Source organism: Anolis carolinensis, chromosome 1 (genome assembly GCF_035594765.1).
Source record: "Anolis carolinensis isolate JA03-04 chromosome 1, rAnoCar3.1.pri, whole genome shotgun sequence".
NCBI lineage: Eukaryota > Metazoa > Chordata > Lepidosauria > Squamata > Dactyloidae > Anolis > Anolis carolinensis.
The window spans coordinates 304,040,204-304,058,387 of NC_085841.1; the positions used below are offsets into that span (position 1 = coordinate 304,040,204).

Here is an 18,184-nt window from a genome sequence, read left to right on the forward strand (position 1 = left end):
CGGAGAAAGACCAAAAGCCAGAGACCAAAGCACAAGACCCTCTCCAAGGACCTCTCCAAATTTCATCCTTCTAGCACCACGGGAACACCCCCATTTGGACCAACAAACATTTGACAGCTCGCTTTGACAGCTGTCAAATCGGCCCTCACTTCAACCCCCGCTCGGGAGAACTCACACCACGATTCCACTGGGAGCTGTCCGGCGTGCTGAATCAGGAGCCGTGAGTCCTAATTTCCCCTCTAGTTTTCTCTCTGCTCTCTCCCTGTCTTTCCCACTAGGAGCTGTCCCAGGTGCTTAACCCTAGAAAATGCTAACCCTAATTCTCATCTTCTCTTTGACTCTCCCCACCAGTTCTAGCCCGGTGTTGTATGAATGGCTTTCCTCTAAAGTAAACTTCTGGCAGCAGTTGGCCACAAAAGCCTTAAATGTCTCAGATTTTTGCCTGTCCAGTGGAGCCTCAGCCACAGACCTGTTTTCCACCTGTTTAATTGGCATTCCAGAACCTCTGGAAATTTTTAGAAATTATACCATGTTCCAAGACATCCCAAAGGATATGTCTTACAGAGACCTCTCTAACTGGGGAAGAGTCTCCATGGATAAGTTGCCTGGCATGGCTGCCATCCGCCTTGCCCATGTTCCTCAAGCAGAAAATTGTTTTCAAATACCCACCTGCATCGGTGAGTGCCATCAGCTTCCCATTGACAACTCTCTAAATTGCACCCATATAGAAAAACTGTCTCATTTGAATGCCCATTTGGTCCTGCCCCCTGGATGGTTTTTCCTGTGTGGACAGACAGCCTATGGTTATCTACCTGCCAATACCTCCATGGGGAATTGTGCATTGGGTAGGTTGTCTCTTTTTATGCCCTCCAAGAACGACTTAGAGTTGGCACACTCTTTGGGTCGGAAGGCAAGATCCATTCAGAACTTGGACCCGAATTGTGACCCCTCAGTAGTGCTAAAAGGTATCCCACAATTTGTGGCGGCTGCATTGTTCACTCCTGGAGTGGCCTCAGCCATGAATTATAGGGCCATAAAGCATCTGGCCTGCGCTCTGGTCAAAAACATCAATTATACCTCTCAAGCCTTGGCATCAGTGGCAAAGGAAATGCATGAGCTGCGGGAGGCTGTATTAGATAACAGGGCAGCTATTGATTTCCTCCTATTGAAAAACCACTATGGCTGTGAGAGTGTAAGGCACATGTGCTGCTTTAATTTGACAGACCAGACTCCTATGATTCATAAATCCATCGAGGGTTTGAATGATTTGGCCTCAGGAATTAAGGAGACGACTGGATTCGACCTTAGTTTTCTTACTGACTGGCTCCCTTCTTTAGACTGGTTGAGGAAAGGTTTTCTCCTCTTTCTAGCTGTAATCCTTTTCCTTCTAATAATAAGCTGTTGCTGGTCGCATTTGCCCGCTCTGTTCCAAATTTGTCGCAAAAAGAACCATTCGAACCCCTCTCAGCAGATGGCCATGCTGCCGCTAAGAGGTTATAACGCTTATGCGGTAGGGCAGGGGCGAAATAGGCTCCGCCCATCTCGCCCCGCCCTCCCGAGTGGGGGTATGATAACCGTCGCCCCCGCTTTCAAATTGATTTGAAAACGCAGCAGAGAGTTCCATAGATTACTCTCCGAAAGAACGGAGCGGGACCGCAACAGACCATTATTAAAAGACCTTTTTTTCTTCATTTTCCCTTTCCCTGAACTATGTAACAAATCCCCCCAATAAAAGTAGCATTTATTTTAACAGTAACACTCTCTATCTGGTTATTTTGTATCTCCCTCTGACTCCTTCCTTTTTGCATGCGGTTTCTCTCCCTCCCGTCCTTTAACTCCGGCTGAGGTTCTCCGCCATAGATTAACATGGCGGACGATATAAATTGGCTCATATCTCTATCAAAATTACCCCTAGAACGCTCCTCTTTTAGTCTTAACCCTTTCTAAGGCTCCTGACTCGAAGACAACCAGCAGACCCGGAATCGGTCCAGTTTTCGGCATCTCAACAGCTGACTGTCAAACAGAACCGCGTTTCTTTCCAAGCCAAGTTGCTGCTTTATCCCGGGGTTTTCTCTCCCCGCGACTCGCGGAATGGTTCTCCCTGGCCCCCTTCTGTGAAATGGGGATGGGGGGGATCGCTCTCTCGCGGGGGAGACATAGTTCACCAAGGACCCTCACCCTCTACAGCTGCCAAGGGATGCCCGGACGGGGGCCCTCCACGTTTCATTCATAATTTCATAATTTTATGAAAGAGAAGAACACTCTTCCCCACACCTACCCCTTGGACTTATGAAATCCTATACCTCCAAAGACTTACTAACCCATATGTGCCCCTTCCCCATGCCATCTCAATGAATTCCTTATGAACTCTTTCCCCTCATGTATTTGTGAATTTTTATATTCTATGTACATGACTCACTGTTGTATGAATTTCAAACTGTTGGGCTAACTTCATGGATTGTGAAATCATGCTGCTTGAACCCTACTTCTATGTTGGATTCCCCAGATGTTGTGAACTTCGTTCCTATCAAATGTTTTCTATTGCTCATTTATATTGTTTATATCATTCATGATTCCCCTTTATGCAATGTCACCCACCTTTATGGATTCTCCTTTATCTACCTATCTGCCTATATGTATTTACACTCTTTGGGATCCCCGGAAAATATGTGTTTTTCCCTGCTGGGTTTATGTTCCGACTTTATTTATAATTTTCATTTTATCCCAAATAATTGTCAGATCATGAAATCAAATGGGAAATATTATGACCCCAACCTGAACTCTAGCCCCATGACTCAGACCTCCCCTTCCCAAAAAAACAAAGGGATAATCTGCCACAGTTTAATCCCATCTCACTCCGATCGCATGGACAATATAGGGCGAGTCACCAAACTAAAGGTGACTCGCCCCCAAGGCAAACATTGTCACATCGCAGGCCAGGACGCCGCAGGAAGGCACCCTGTGGGGCCGTCAATGATGGCTCATCAAATCACCACTTCCCGTCTGACACCCCAAAGACATATCTAAAATCTGCGAACGTGACAGGACCCCGGACATCCTTGATGGGTGTCATTAATTCCTTTAGAAATTGGCTGGGCCAGAATTAATCCGATGTTTCCTGTCCGGTCACCGCATTGTTTCTATAGCTCCCGCCTCCTCCTCTCTGATTGGCCCGAGGGGGGACAAAAAACAGCTCCCCATTGGGCCAGCAGGGCAAGGCGGGAAACGAAAGCCCGCCTCGTTCAACCTCTCAGCCTATCCGTGATCAGATGGGCAGGGAAGCGGGGCGGGAAATTCAAAGGGCTGTCAGACCGAAACATTGTATAAATATGACTTTATTTGAAACATATGTTACGCTAGTAGATTGAATGATCGCTATTAGCGTCCTTTTCAGCTGAAATTGCTAAATAAAAACTCCTTGGCGGATTTTCCTTCAACTTGGCGGACCTTCTTCATTCCAGGCTTCAGGTTGTATTGCGGCTTATATTCTTCTTTTGGCTTCGCCAGGGTCCGTTCCCTCAGGACCGGGTCGGCTCCCTCCTTAAGGGACCCGATCCCCCAAACGCGGTCGACAACAGCCCTAGGACCAAAACAGAGAATGCTCTGTCTGACCACTTCTACACTGCCATATAAAATCCATATTATCTGCTTTGAATTGGATTATATGGTAGTGTAGACTCATGAAAATGTGGATTATATGGCAGTGTAGAGGGGCCCCAAGACTATTGCCATCCAGTGATATTTGGAGAGGAGATGTCCCTAAGACCTCAAGACAAAGCCAGACTGATAAGCAAAGAAACACTCCTTCAGATGTTCATGTTCTAAGTCATTCAGCGCTTTAGGGGTAAGCAGCTTCACTTTGAACTGGGTTTGGAAATATACGAACAGCCAGTGTGGTTGTTGCACTGTGGATGAAATGCGGCTCTAGCGGAGTCCTGGCCCCTGCGTTCTACATTTGCTAAAGCCACCAGATTGTGAGCCCCCTTCATCTTCTTTGAATACATTTCTCAAAAGGGAGTTGACACCAGGCAGCCAGAGAAGGGACTAAGCAGAGATTTCCATGCTTCTTCCAGCAGTTCAATAAATAGTGTGTGCAAAATTTGTATTGGCTTAGAAACAAGACAAGGTGCTTCCTAATTTGTAAAGGAAGACCTTGAGTTATTTCCAAGCTGATCCCATTGCTCACCTCTGGCCTGCTTTCACACTCCATGTCAAGCCTTTGTGTCTCTCACCTTTGCCATTCCTTACTTTAGGAATAGTAATATACATAGAGTGTGTCTCTTTGGTATTTTAAAAAGAAATCTGGGTATCCTGTGCTCCTAAACCATTCTCCAGATGTCTGTGGAAGTACTATTGGTCTGTACAAGTACTAATGCAGTTGCATTATAGGGCCCTTCCACACAGCCATATAACCCAGAATATCAAGGCAGATAATCCACAATATCTGCTTTGAACTGGATTATCTGAGTTCACACTGCTATATAATCCATTTCAATGTGGATTTTATACAGCTGTGTGGAAGGGGCCCAAGTCATTCCATTGGTCATGACAAACAGCAACACGGGCTGGTTCTACACTGTAGAATCAATGCAGTTTAACACCACTTTAACTGCTATGGCTCAATGCTATGGGATTCTGGGAACTATTGTATGAAATCTATAGCCTTCTCTGCCAAAGAATGCTGGGGCCTCACCAAATTACAGCTCCCATGATTCTATAGTATTAAGCCATGGCAGCTAAAGTGGTGTCAATCTGCATTCGTCATTACAGTGTAGAGCCAACTATAGTCCAACTAATTAGATGCTTGATCCTGTTTACACTGGAACTTTAAATGAGGGCCCTTCCACACAGCATATAACCCAAAATAGCAAGGCAGGTAATCAACAATATCTGCTTTGAACTGGATTATCTGAGTCCACACTGCCATATAATCCAGTTCAATGTGGATTTTATATAACTGTGTGGAAGAGGCCTGAGATGTCGAATGCAAGTGGAAAAACAATGAATGCTGCATCCGAGGACATTAAGACTACTAAGCTTATTAAAGGTATTTAGTCTATATCTTTGAATATTAATACTATGTTGGATATAACTTATGCTTTCAAAACCCTATACCTGGCATTAAGTTTTATTAAATTCACTGTACTCTATAGTGGGGAAGCATAGAGCTGGACCAGAATCCAGACACTACATTTTTTTTTCTTTCACTATGTCAAAGCCTTGCCATACCAAGAAAATAAATATATTTTTGAATTATATTAAAAAGAAGCATAGTTAACATTCTTCCAGGCCAAAGCAGCCACACCATCAAAGGAAAACTGACTGATTAAAATAATTTAAGGGCCTTCACCTTAAATTAAAATGAAGTTGCCTATAGCTTGGGAAAATAATGTTTATTATTTTGGTTCATTCAGCTATCAGTGGCAGACAAAAAGTCAGGTCTGAATATCTGGAAAAATACAGTGATTTTAAGTGAAATGCAATACTTTTGCCTTATTCATGAAACTACAGAAGATCCAGACATCATCTTCTGCCATTTGCAATAAATTCACATTTTCCCATCACTTTTTCTTTTTTTTAATCGCTGCATCATACAATGCTAGGAAATTGCCCCGGTTGACACATTGCCACATAAACAGAACATACAGCTTGTTTGGCAGCCCAATAGGAGATAAGTCAAATATCTATTTGACTAAAACTGCAAAAGCATAAAAATTTCTAAGTCACATGCAGACCACAATATATGATAGACACAATATATGGCCGACTTGGTGTGTTACATATTTAACAAGTCAGTGATGAATTGAAATAAATGCTAAGCAACATTATTTTGTAAAGAGCGAAGTAGCTCTTTAAAGTCCTTAGAAATAATGGAAGTTAATGGATTGACCGAGCATATAGATCAATCTCCTAATCAATACTTGATTTGCTCATATTTCAAGATGTTTTAATTCAAGAAAGGAGTCCAAGAATGCTTTCATTGCCATGATGTAACAGAATGATGGTAAAGATAGAAATGTTTTGTGTATCAGAGTGAAATCTAAATTTTAAAAGCAGTGAAATAAGTACTGCTGGAGAGTGTAAATAATGTGAAGATCACAATGACATTTCTCCTGCAAGCCACTGCCAAATTTTTCCATTTGACATGTGCGTTACTGCCTAGAAAAGAAAAGCAGTCCTTGAGCAGAAAACATATCCTGCTCTCTCTCTCCCTCTCTCTCCCACTCTCTCTCATTCTCTCTCTCTCCCCCCCCCCCCCCCCCCCCAAGAAATGTAAGTCTGAAAGGGATCTGAAAGTTGCCTGCTGTTTCCTTTCTTTGGGGTTGTGGCCAGTTTTTGTGGATTATGGCTTCATCCAGATGGAGGCTTCTCACGCCAGAACTATTTCAAGAAGCGTGTTGGGAAAAGGCAAGTCTTCCCCCCGCCCACCATCCCCCAAACAGTCCCAGGGTACAGAAAACAAACTAGAACAGTACAATAAAAGCTAATGGCTCTCCAGCTTCACCAGCTTCCTGCCTGGCAAGGAACCCTGAACATCCATGCTGCCATATAATTGGTCCCTCCAGCTCGATATTGGTTCCAAGGTTTGGCAGACCCTCTTCTGGTCTTTGGACAGGAGTCTTCACAAGGCTTGTCTTTTGAAGGTGCATATATACTGAATGAATGCAGTTTAACACCACTTTAACTGTTGTGGCTCAATGGTATGGAATCTTAGACCAGTGTTACAAGGTATTTTGCTTTCTCTGTCAAATTGTGTTGGCACCCCAGCAGACTACAGCTCCCAGGATTCCATAGCATTGAGCCATGGCAGTTAAACTGGTGTCAAACTGTGTTAATTCCACCACGTAAATGCACCCAGAGATGCAAGAGGTGTAATCTAGGGCCTTTTGCACACGGAACTACTTTCTTCCAAAGTGCAACAAAAATTCTGTATCTCTTGTGGAACCCATGAAACTATCTATCTATCTAGTTTCTACCTGGGTCTCAGGTGGCACAGTGTGTTCAAGTGCTGAGCTGCTGAACTTGCTGACCAAAAGGTCGCAGGTTTGAATCCGGGGAGCAGAATGAGTGCCCGCTGTTAGCCCCAGCTTCTACCAACTCAGCAGCTCGAAAACATGCAAATGTGAGTAGATCAATAGGTACCGCTCCGGCGAGAAGGTAACAGCGCTCCATGCAGTCATGCCGGCCACATGACCTTGGAGGTATCTATGGACAACACCGGCTCTTCGGCTTAGAAATTGAGATGAGCACCAACCCCCAGAGTCGGACACGACTGGACTTAACATCAGGGAAAACCTTTACACCTCTATCTATCTGTCTGTCTGTCTATCTGTCATCTGTCTATTTATTTGTTCATTCATTCATTTTAGTGATCATAGAAAATTCCATACCATTAAGGAGGCATTCTTTCTAACACCGAGGAATTGCCTGAGAAAAGCAGTCCATAAATTTTGTTATATGCACATCCTGTAATCTATTTCCCGATGATACAGGATAGATAAAATGCAGGGCACCCTCCCCAAATGTATATATGCCTAAGATTTTATAATTCTGCAATTACAAACATGTGACTTGCAAAAGAATTGTTAAGAACGAGGGTGAGACAACAGGAAGTGAGAGAAATCTAACCCTTGGAAGGGAAATCCACTCCTGGAAGAGTTATCATGGGGAAAAGGGATCTCCACTGAAGCTTTATCACCAATATTTGTTTCCACAACAAGCCAGTTTTTTCAAAATCCAATTATCATAGGCACAGTGCAGTGAAATTTTCTGAATAGGGACACAGACAGCAAAAACAAAAACCACAGGAGTGTTCTGTTCACCCTTCACTATACTATCCAAAGCCCCCACCCCTCTATATAACTGGAGTTACTCTTAAAACTTTACCTGTTCCAACTAAGAACAAACCTACAGAACCTATCTTGTTCGTAACTTGGGTACTGACTGTAGTAGGAAGTATCACAAAATTACAAAAGCTTTAAGTAAGGTTTGCAACCCTGTGCTTTGACACTATTGCTGCATAGTGACAACAATTTCAACACCTGACATAAAATTGTAATTTAAGAAGGAATTTGTAACTCCCATTAAATAATTATTATAACATTTATTTTTCAATATAAATGTATTTGCTTCAAATAATCAGCTTAGCTACTATAGGCTGATAAGGGTGTATACATTTTTGGAGCAGCTTGTATATTTGTTATATGTAGTTTGGTTATAACATATCACACAAAGGAGAAAAATGGTCTAGAAATTCATCTTGACCTAAGAAGATTCCTCAGTAACTTCAGTAAATTCACTGAGCACTCAATAGTTTGAAAACATATGTTAGCATGTTCCTTAGGATGAAAACAAATATTCAGGTATCCTAAGTTCTGTTTCTTGAAAGATAATCAAAGAGGATCTAAAATTACAAACATCAAAGCATTTAGACAGGAGATGGGTCTTCGCTATTTCACCTCTTCCTAAAAGAAAAATCTTTTGACAGAAATGTCAGCCTAAGAATAAGAACAGTGTAGATGTACCCTAAGTAACATCTCCAGGTGAAAACTACCTAAACCTACTTTACTAGACACCATGATATGGAGGCCTGTGCAGCTGTGAATGGGCACAGGAGAATGATATTTCTACCTATCCTCCCAAACAGGAGGCCCTTAACTATGAATTGTGACAAGGGTCCTGCTTCTGATTGTCATAGCCTTGTTTATTGAGAGAGGTGTTAGAAATATTCTCCTCCTGCACCAATTGCCAGATGAACCTCCATATCTCGGTGTGGCTGCTGCCTGGCAAAGTAGGTTTTGGAGAGTATTTATATACAATTATGACAGCCGAACCACAATAATGACTAAAGAGTGTAAGTGAATGGATCCATAATTCTAGGGACCTCTTCAAACACACTGCCGAAATTGTAGCGGATTACCGTGGATTGAGGCGGCACCTGCCCAGTGGGCCTGGGGACCCTTCACCCCACGCCCCACACCATCCCGGCTTCTCCCCACTTCGTCAGATGGAGGGGGGAAGCACCAGGCAGCTGCATTGACCCATCATTTTCTAAAAACACGATGTCACCACCTTTTTTGGATGGCGGCAGGGTTTTTTTTGTTTTTGTTTTTTTGCCAGTTTCGCTCCAGAATCACACTGAAAGTACTTCTCTGGGTTGTGAATACATAACTATAATATGGTAATTATTGTATTGTAATTATGGCAGCTTTGGATTAATGATTCTCCTCATAGGGTAAAGGTAAAGGTTTTCCCCTGACATTGTCCAGTTATTTCCAACTTTGGAGGTTGGTACTCATCTCCATTTCTAAGGCAAAGAGCCGGCATTGTCCATAGACACCTCCAAGGTCATGTGGCCGGCATGACTGCATGGAGCGCCGTTACCTTCCCACCAGAGCGGTACCTATTGATCTACTCACATTTGCTTGTTTTTGAACTGCTAGGTTCACAGAAGCTGGAGCTAACAGTGGGAGCTCACCCTGCTCCCTGGATTCGTACTGCCAACCTTTCAGTCAGCAATTTCAGCAGCTCAGCGGTTTAACCCACTGCGCCATTAGGGGCTCCTAATCTTCCATGAGACTTCCCTCATGGAAATCTGCAAAGTAGAAAAGGTTTAAATTCCCTTTTCTTGCTTGTGTTCTCAATAATGATCTCATCCTACATTTTTTTCCTCAATCTGAGAAGGCATTTACACTATTTCAGGAGGTCTCCTATTGTAGTAATACTTTTATTTCTAAGTCTGTTTTAATGGCGTCTATCTATCTATCTACCTACCGCACAATGCATAGGTAGATAGGCTTGTCAGTGTGTTTTTTTTAAAATTCAGATTATTGCACCAACAATTCTTCTGCAGTATTCCACAGATTCTGTTCTTAGGCAATTCCATCTTGGAAGGTGAATGAAATATAAATCATATGGATTACAGTGAGTCTACTGATCCAATTTTATAGTACCCTGAAGGTAATTTTTTTACCTTTTAAAACAATTAAGTGAATGAAACAAAGTTTATGTATACTGTCTCATCAGAAAGCAAAGGTGTCACTATCTCAGCCATCCATTTGGACAATTTTGGATTTTGGAATATTGAGGATAAGGGATACTCAACCTGTATTATGATTCTCTTGTGTGTAAATTCATACCCTGAACTACTGATTACTAACATGTATATTATCTTCCTGGTGATAGTTCTGTTTTCAAGGAAATCCTATTCTGCTACCTGTAGAATTAGTTTCATTTGTAACACAATTTTTTCCATATTTTAGTTACTAAATACATGATTATAGTACAGAATTCTGCTATCATTTTTAATCCTCCTTTCAATGCATGTATAATCCATTATAATGTTTGAAAGGTGACACAGAGAAGAACTCTATACTATCTTCTGACAAATAATAGTGAATAATACCCTGCTGATTAGTCCCAACTGCTGTAGAGCTATTCATTTTATTGTTGATAGGTGAGCCAACACATAAATAAATCTAATGGATTCAATGAGTCTACTATTAAAGAATATTGCAGCAATTATCTGCTTCATTTCAAGTGAGGGCTGTGTGCAGATTAATTCTAATTTACATGAACATTGCAGAATACAACCAGAACTTTTTCCAAGATCACGGGAAAATGAATGGAAGTAATCACAGCATATTATTTGTGTAACATATGATTGGGTTAATTCAGATTCACTCATAAGGCAGCATATTTAAAGCTAGTTATTTTTTATCCTAATATAAATATTCTCTGCCAGATGATTCAGAAATACCCAGCATGACTCCCCATGATGTGCAGCTGAGGTTGGTTTAACGGACATCATTAACCTCATTTCCTTGGAAAGAATTACAAAATAACTGTATGGTTTTTAGAAAGGGTTGGAAGATCTAGTTAACTATCCTTTCTCAGATTATATGTATCTTCTCTGAGTGAAGATGTTTCTTTATTTATGTTGAATATATGTCTTGCCATTAATTTTTGATGTCTTTCCTTTCTAATAATAATAATAATAATAATAATAATAATAACGATAACTTTTTTTTATACCCCAAAGGGACTCAGGGTGGATAACATATGGGACAGAAAGTCCAACAGACATAAAATCAAACAACCAATTAAAACAAAACCACCACTAAAATAAAATAAAAACATTGTGAAATAGAGCCTTAATTGTTGTGCCCAATGTGGCTCTTTATATAAGAGCTTTCAAACACTTGTTCAGGCAGATTACTAGGCTCTCTGTTCCAAGTTGAAGCACTCAATTTTTAAACTTCACATACGTTATACCAGTAAATATTATATAACATCTTCCTATGAAGTTGTCAGTTGTTGCATTTACACTGTAGAAATAGCAGTGGACTGCAGTTGTGGAAAATCAATTATTTTTTTAAAGTCTTTGCAAACAATGACATCTCAACTTTTGGGGAACTGGGACTAAATTGCATATGTTTAGCCTGAAGTGCTAATGACTGAGAAATGAGGTGATCACCATCTTCAAATATCTGGATGTTACATGGAAGATGGTGCAGGCTTGCTTTTATCTTCTCTAGAAAATAGGGTTCACGTCAATGCATCCAAATGACTAGAAGGAAGATTCTGAGTAAAAATTATCAAGAGTATCCTGATGTAAGTATACTGACTGTGGAATTAGCTACTTTGGGAGATTGATGGACTTTTCCCCATTGGAGGTTTTGAAATGGTTGGATGGTCATCTCTCAGGGCTGCTTTAGCTGTGGATTCATGTGTTGGTAGAAACATTGGACTGGGTGGTCCTTGGTATTTCTTCCACCTCTGTGATACCAAATAATGAAAAGAAGTAGGAGAAGCAGGCAAGTGAGCTTCAATGAAAACTGGTTTTAAAATATAAAGCTTCTATGAAGAAGACACTGTTGTTTTGCCTCAATAACTGGTGACCCAAACACTTTGGTGACTGATGCAGAAAAGCGAGATGTCAAACATATATAATCATTTCACATTTTCAACTATCTTCCCCTCCACTTAGAACTGGTAACTCATTATTACAATCCTTAACATTATTATAAAACATTCAGTAGATGAAGTTTTCCAAGTTGTTCTTTCTCAATATCTCAGTGTCAAACTCTCCAATCTTTGTTTATTTTTTTCCTATTCTGCAACTTTCAAACATCCCAGATTTTTTTTTAAAAAAGACAAATATATTTAAATGGTACCACACTTAAAAACACCCATGAGAAATATTTCATATAATCATATTATGCATTTGATAGCTGACCTCCTCCCATGATGAACATGGTCAAGTTAGGTGGTCCTCAGTTAAGTGGCAAAATTATTTAGCTTCTACAAATGACCAAAGCAGGATAAGTTTTCTCATTCCTCAACTGTAATCATTTATATAATACTGCAAAATTGAAAGGATTATTTTACAACCCAACCGGTATAGATGTGAGATGAGATACATCGTCACACTTTACAACAGGCACTAGAAAATGATCTTTCTTTACTATTTCATTTTTAAAGCACAATGATTTTCTACCCACTTTAATTAGTATCGAAATTAGGGATGTTTATGTTATTTTAGTGCCAAGTAAATACATAGTTTTTATTAAAGCACACGTGTTTATGTTTACATTCTTTTAAATGATTTTGAACTGGTTTTACATTGTCTTGAATTCTTTAATATGCTTTTAGTCTTTCAAACTTTTAGTCTTTTAAACTCTCAACTGATTCTGTGGTATGCCACCCTGAAGTCATTGTATATAGGATAGGATATAAATACTTTCATAAAAAAATAAAGGAAAATATACTCAGCAAAATCAGGGCTCTTGAAGGTTTGCTTTTCCCCTCCAACAATCCCATGAGTGGAGAGCTGCATTATTTGTTTAATTTTTATGAGATCATGACTCAGCATTTTATTTGGTTTTAATTTGTTTAATTGATTGATATGTGTTTTAATTGCTCATGTTTTAGATTGTTGATTTTGTTGAGATGTATTTTAATGTTTGTAAGCTGGTTTGAGTCTCCTTTGGGATAGAGAAAAGCGGGATATAAATGAAGTAAGTGAATGAATGAATGAATAAACTGTTAAGTCCACCAAATAGTATTCAAAATGGCATTACTTACAACTTTATTTTCTGTAATGTAATGTTGTGTTTGTTGATAGTGGTTGTTGCTATAATTTTATGCATTATTGTTTATATGCTTATGTACTTTTTCTGTTATATGCTGCACCCTGGAGTGCTTTTGTAAGCCGCCCCGAGTCCCTACAGAGAGATGGTGGCAGGATATAAATAAAGATTATTATTATTATTATTATTATTATTATTATTATTATTATTATTATTATTTATTACTTGGGATGGCTTATCTATCTGCCTCATCACACTAGAGAATGGATCCACTTTAAATTTGGTTTCTGCCTCCTGCAGAATTCTGGGGGCCAGGACCTATCTTGCTGAGTTGTTTAAAGCCCCCCCCCCCCCGAGTGGATTTAAAGTGGATCCAAGCTCTAGTGTGATGAGGTCCTAAGTCATATATTTGGCATCAAATTTGTGAATAAACTACAATAACGAATCCATCCAGCAGGAGTTATATAGTTTGCTAATTCTACATATCTCTGCTGATATAGAATGTCTTAAGCATATAAATATAAACAAAAAATAAAACAGAATAATACAAGCACTGCAGGAAGCCTGCAGAATCATGCCTAATATTTAGTGGGAGTAGAAAATGGTTATATCAAAACACAAATCCCATTTGGACAGGGCCTAGATCTCTCACTTCAAGTCTATGCATGTTTACTTAGAAGTAAAATTCCATAGAAGTAGCTACTTCATCAGACACACGACCTCATCTGACGGGCTGATTTGTCCAACGTACACTGCTTGTTCTCCACTTTCCTCACGGAGCCCATTATACATCACACAGGGACTTCCGGCTGGGCTCCGTGCTGAAAGAGAAGAGCAAGTGGCGTATGACACTATTACGGCAGCACAGGAGGCTTCCCGTGTTGTCTTAAAAGCAATGGGGGGAAACCAAGCGGCAACAATTCTCCCCCCCCCCCCCATAGGATGGGGGTCAAGGTACAGTGGGCGATGCAGGGCATGGAGCGACAGGTTCTTCCTGATCCCTCCCGCTGGGAGTCCATGAGTTCACGATGCTGTGGAGCAAATCCATGAGCCTTTGTGATGAGGTCCTTAGTAACAGTTCAGAAGGAAGATTATGGTTCTAAAGCAAGTTGGTACGTTTATTATACTATGGAGGAGCCACATGTCTATATTTTTCTATTTACAGTAGAGTCTCACTTATCCAACATAAACGGGCCGGCAGAATGTTGGATAAGCGAATATGTTGGATAATAAGGAGGCATTAAGAAAAAGCCTATTAAACATCAAATTACATTATGATTTTACAAATTAAGCACCAAAACATCATGTTATACAACAAATTTGACAGAAAAAGTAGTTCAATATGCAGAAATGCTATGTAGTAATTACTGTATTTACAAATTTCGCACCAAAATATCACAATATGTTGAAAATATTGACGACAAAAATGAGTTGGATAATCCAGAACGTTGGATAAGCGAGTGTTGGATAAGTGAGACTCTACTGTAATTGATGCTGGTAGTTTTTAGATGGAATATTATTTTATGTGTTTTCTAGATGGAAGGCAAAGGCAAACACAAGTTTGCAAAACCAGTAAAGACATATAAACCTGCAGGTGGTTCGTGGGTTATGAACTGGAGATAATCTCATCAGAATATAAATGTTATAATTAGGAAGTAGATAGGTAAAAACCTTATGATATCACATAATTTGTGGAAGTCGTGTCATAACTGACACCTGGATCTATTCACAATTTTACATAGATAAAAGTGAGAAAAGATATTGCTTCCGCACTGACTGACATTCAAGAAAATTTGCATACATGCTGAAATATTTTGGAATCTCAATGAGTCAAAGCTGATCAAATTTGAGGGACTTAATAAAAAGAAGTAATTTTGATGCAGGTATTGAAAGTAAAGCTGGATTATTATTAGCTGAAGATACAGAATAAAACAGAAGATACAGAATAATTTAAAGAGTTATGATGGTTCCGGTTGGTTACACTCACGTCAGTGTACATAGGACTGTAGTCCTCATGTTATTTTTGAAAATTCTCTTACAAGAGAAGAGTATAAAGCAAAATCAAATAAACTGTATATACACTTTTTCTTATATGCACAAATCTTCATAATTTTGGTTTCTAATATGCATAAAGTACCCACACCCTATATAGATATACATATAGATGTATAGTATTAATCCAATCTGTTCAAACCAAAGTTTCTGAAGTGCATCTCCCTTAATTCAATAGGGCTTTCTCTCTCAAGTAATTGCTATAAGGATTGTATCCTTAGATAATAGATAATAGTTACAATAAAATTTTGTGTATATTTTAGTTGTTTCCTAAATGTACGATTTTATAAATAACATTCAAAACTACAAACTGAAAACAGAATATAAATGTTATAATTGGGAAGTAGATAGGTAAAAAACTACACAAAATAAACTCTAGACATTTCTATACAATTCAGCAGGGGTACTGTCTTCAAAAACCAAAGTGAAATTATGTGCCATCTTTTAAAATTCTAACAAATTCACAGTGAAATAATATTCATTTATATATTTACAGTATTTACAGAACTATAAATAACCCAAGGATAATAATAAATAGGATCTGTTACTTTTTCCTCATTCTAATATATAAGGGCAGTAACATTTCAAACACTGCTAACAAGAACAAGAATTTAAAAAACAACTTTTCAATGTGTCTCTTTATATCTTTAATGCGTTCCTTATATAAAGGGACAAAATCAAAGTTTGTTTTGGGGATTAAAAAAAATCAAGCTGTGGATGGTTGAATACATGGATACAGAGGGCCAACAGTACTCCTGAGAGATGGCCATCCAAGTTCTCTTTAAAGACCTCCAAAGAAAGAGAGTCATTCACGTTTTGAGGAAACAGAATACAATCTCTATGTAAATAGAAAAGTCCACTTGCTCTGTATTGATAATAAAATTAAAGATTTGTATAGCCAGGGGAAAAATGTAGCGGTCAGGAGCTTATCTTCATTGCTTGGTCTAATTAACCTGGACATAAAAATCTTATCTCTCTTTTTAAACTGAACTGACAAAGCCCAATGTTCTTGTATTTAAATATAAAAAGTTATGGAGAATGATATGGGATTTTCTGAAATGTCTAGCTACAGTACCCAAATGACAGACTCATCCAGAACACAACTCTTGGTTGTATGATTTTGTTTTCACCACTTCTTATAATGCCACATATTATAAACCTAATTTGGCTTTAGATTGCAAAGAACTACACAAAGTGAACCTTTTGAACAGCAACACCAGACTTTACAGAGAAGTCTATAAGCTTATCATGCTCATAACACAATGTGGTGCCTTATCAGTAAAGGCAGGTAGAGATAAAGGAACGGAAATGCTAGCTTCCCATTCATTAAATTACATCACTAATCCTATACATGAAGCACTAACATAAAATATCCAAGCACTGTGAATATCACAGATGTCACACCATTCCACAACAACTTATATTTTGGTTAATATTCTGTTGGAAAAACCATAAAGACAAATCTAATATTAATCTTATATACTCACAGGGGGAATGAGGGGGAATCCTTCCATTTTGCAAGCTTGCAACATCCAGCCAACTTCTTTGTGAACTGTCTAAATTTCAATAGTCCAGCTTTTTAAAAGAAGGCATCCAAGAAAATTAAAATTAAAGTAGAAATCCTGGGAATCTATGAAAACTTTTTGCAGTGAATAACCCTAGGCCAAGGAAGGCCCTATTTAATTTTCAGACTTTCCAGCAAGAGTTCTACAGGTGAACTTCTTCCCTAGATATATCGAAAGTCCCTGGTTTTGCCAAGCATCTGTAGTCCTTGGGTTGTGGCAGCCCAGTGTGATGTCAGAGGGAGTTTGCATCAATCTCATTGCAAGGAACTGTGGGGTCGTTAAGAGGAAGTCTGTCGCCACGCTGATCAGCCATGGGCAGGTTCTTTATAAAATCAACAACAAACATCATAGCTCAGGCTGTGACAAAAAGTAGAACGCAGACATTCTAGACTGCAAAAAAAAGGTCACTCTTCATGACACAATGTCTGTGCGACATCAGAGATGCAGAGCCCCATCTCTGACAGCCCTCTGTGTGGGGCTCATTCATGAAACTGAGCCTCACTGACTTCATTGTAACAGTGCACAGGTGACAAAAGATGGAAGATAATGTCTCTCCCCCTCAAAGATATTACTCTGTTTCCCCAAAAATAAGACCAAACCTGAAAATAAGCCCTTACATGATTTTCCAGGATTTATGAGGATGCTTGAAATGTAAGCCCTACTTCAAAAATAAGCCCTAGTTACAGTTCATTAAAACATCAATTTGGAAAAATAAGACATCCCTTAAAAATATTGCATCTTTTGGTGCTAAAATTAATATAAGACCCTGTCTTGTTTTTGGGGAAACAAGCTAGTAGAAGAAATCCAATGGCTATATGCTCATGTATCAGTCTAGAAATTTTAATTAAAAATCAATCCCAAAACCCTGGGTTTTACAACTCAATATGAATACTGTACCTCTTACCAAAAAAAAAAAGGGAATGACCCTGTTCTCTGAGTGGCAAAAGGAAAGAGCTTAGTCCAGGGGTCCCCAAACTAAGGCCCGTGGGCCGGATGTGGCCCTCCAAGGTCATTTACCTGGCCCCTGTCCTAAACTTTAGACTTAAGGTTGACCTATGTCTGAAACAAGTTGAAGGCACACAACAACAACAATCTTAATTTTGGACTATTTCATCATAGTCTGATGCCCCAACAGTCCCAACTGATGCCCCAACTGTGAAATGGCCCTCCACTTAAAAGGTTTGAGGACCCCTGGCTTAGTCCATCTCCAGAGAACCTTAAAGAAGCACTGGTCCCTTGCCCCTATTCTCTCTACTGTGGCACCTTTTTGGTGGTTTGATGGTTTGCCCCTCAGGTGGCATTGGTGCTATCCCTTCTTCATAGAATAACCCTTGATTTATCCATGAGTCATATCAAGATCCATAATTTTGGCCTCAAAACCTGTTGTCAACCTATAAGTGATAAAGGGACAGAGAGTTTCATCTATGCTGAGGATTGTGCCATCACAGCTCAAGCAGGGAGCTTTGAAATGATTGA

The 18,184-nt window shown here is 39.5% G+C and overlaps 1 protein-coding gene across 1 annotated transcript in view; it reads right to left on the reverse strand.

Annotated features, from left to right (window-relative positions):
* spi1 (Spi-1 proto-oncogene) overlaps positions 1–17,098 on the reverse strand; it is a 52,733-nt gene extending 35,635 nt beyond the window's left edge. The window contains exon 1 of the mRNA XM_003214604.4: positions 16,631–17,098. Coding sequence (XP_003214652.1) covers positions 16,631–16,675 — 45 coding nt within the window. The 5' untranslated portion in view covers positions 16,676–17,098. The remainder of the gene's footprint in view (positions 1–16,630) is intronic.
* Between the last annotated feature and the right edge of the window lie 1,086 nt (positions 17,099–18,184).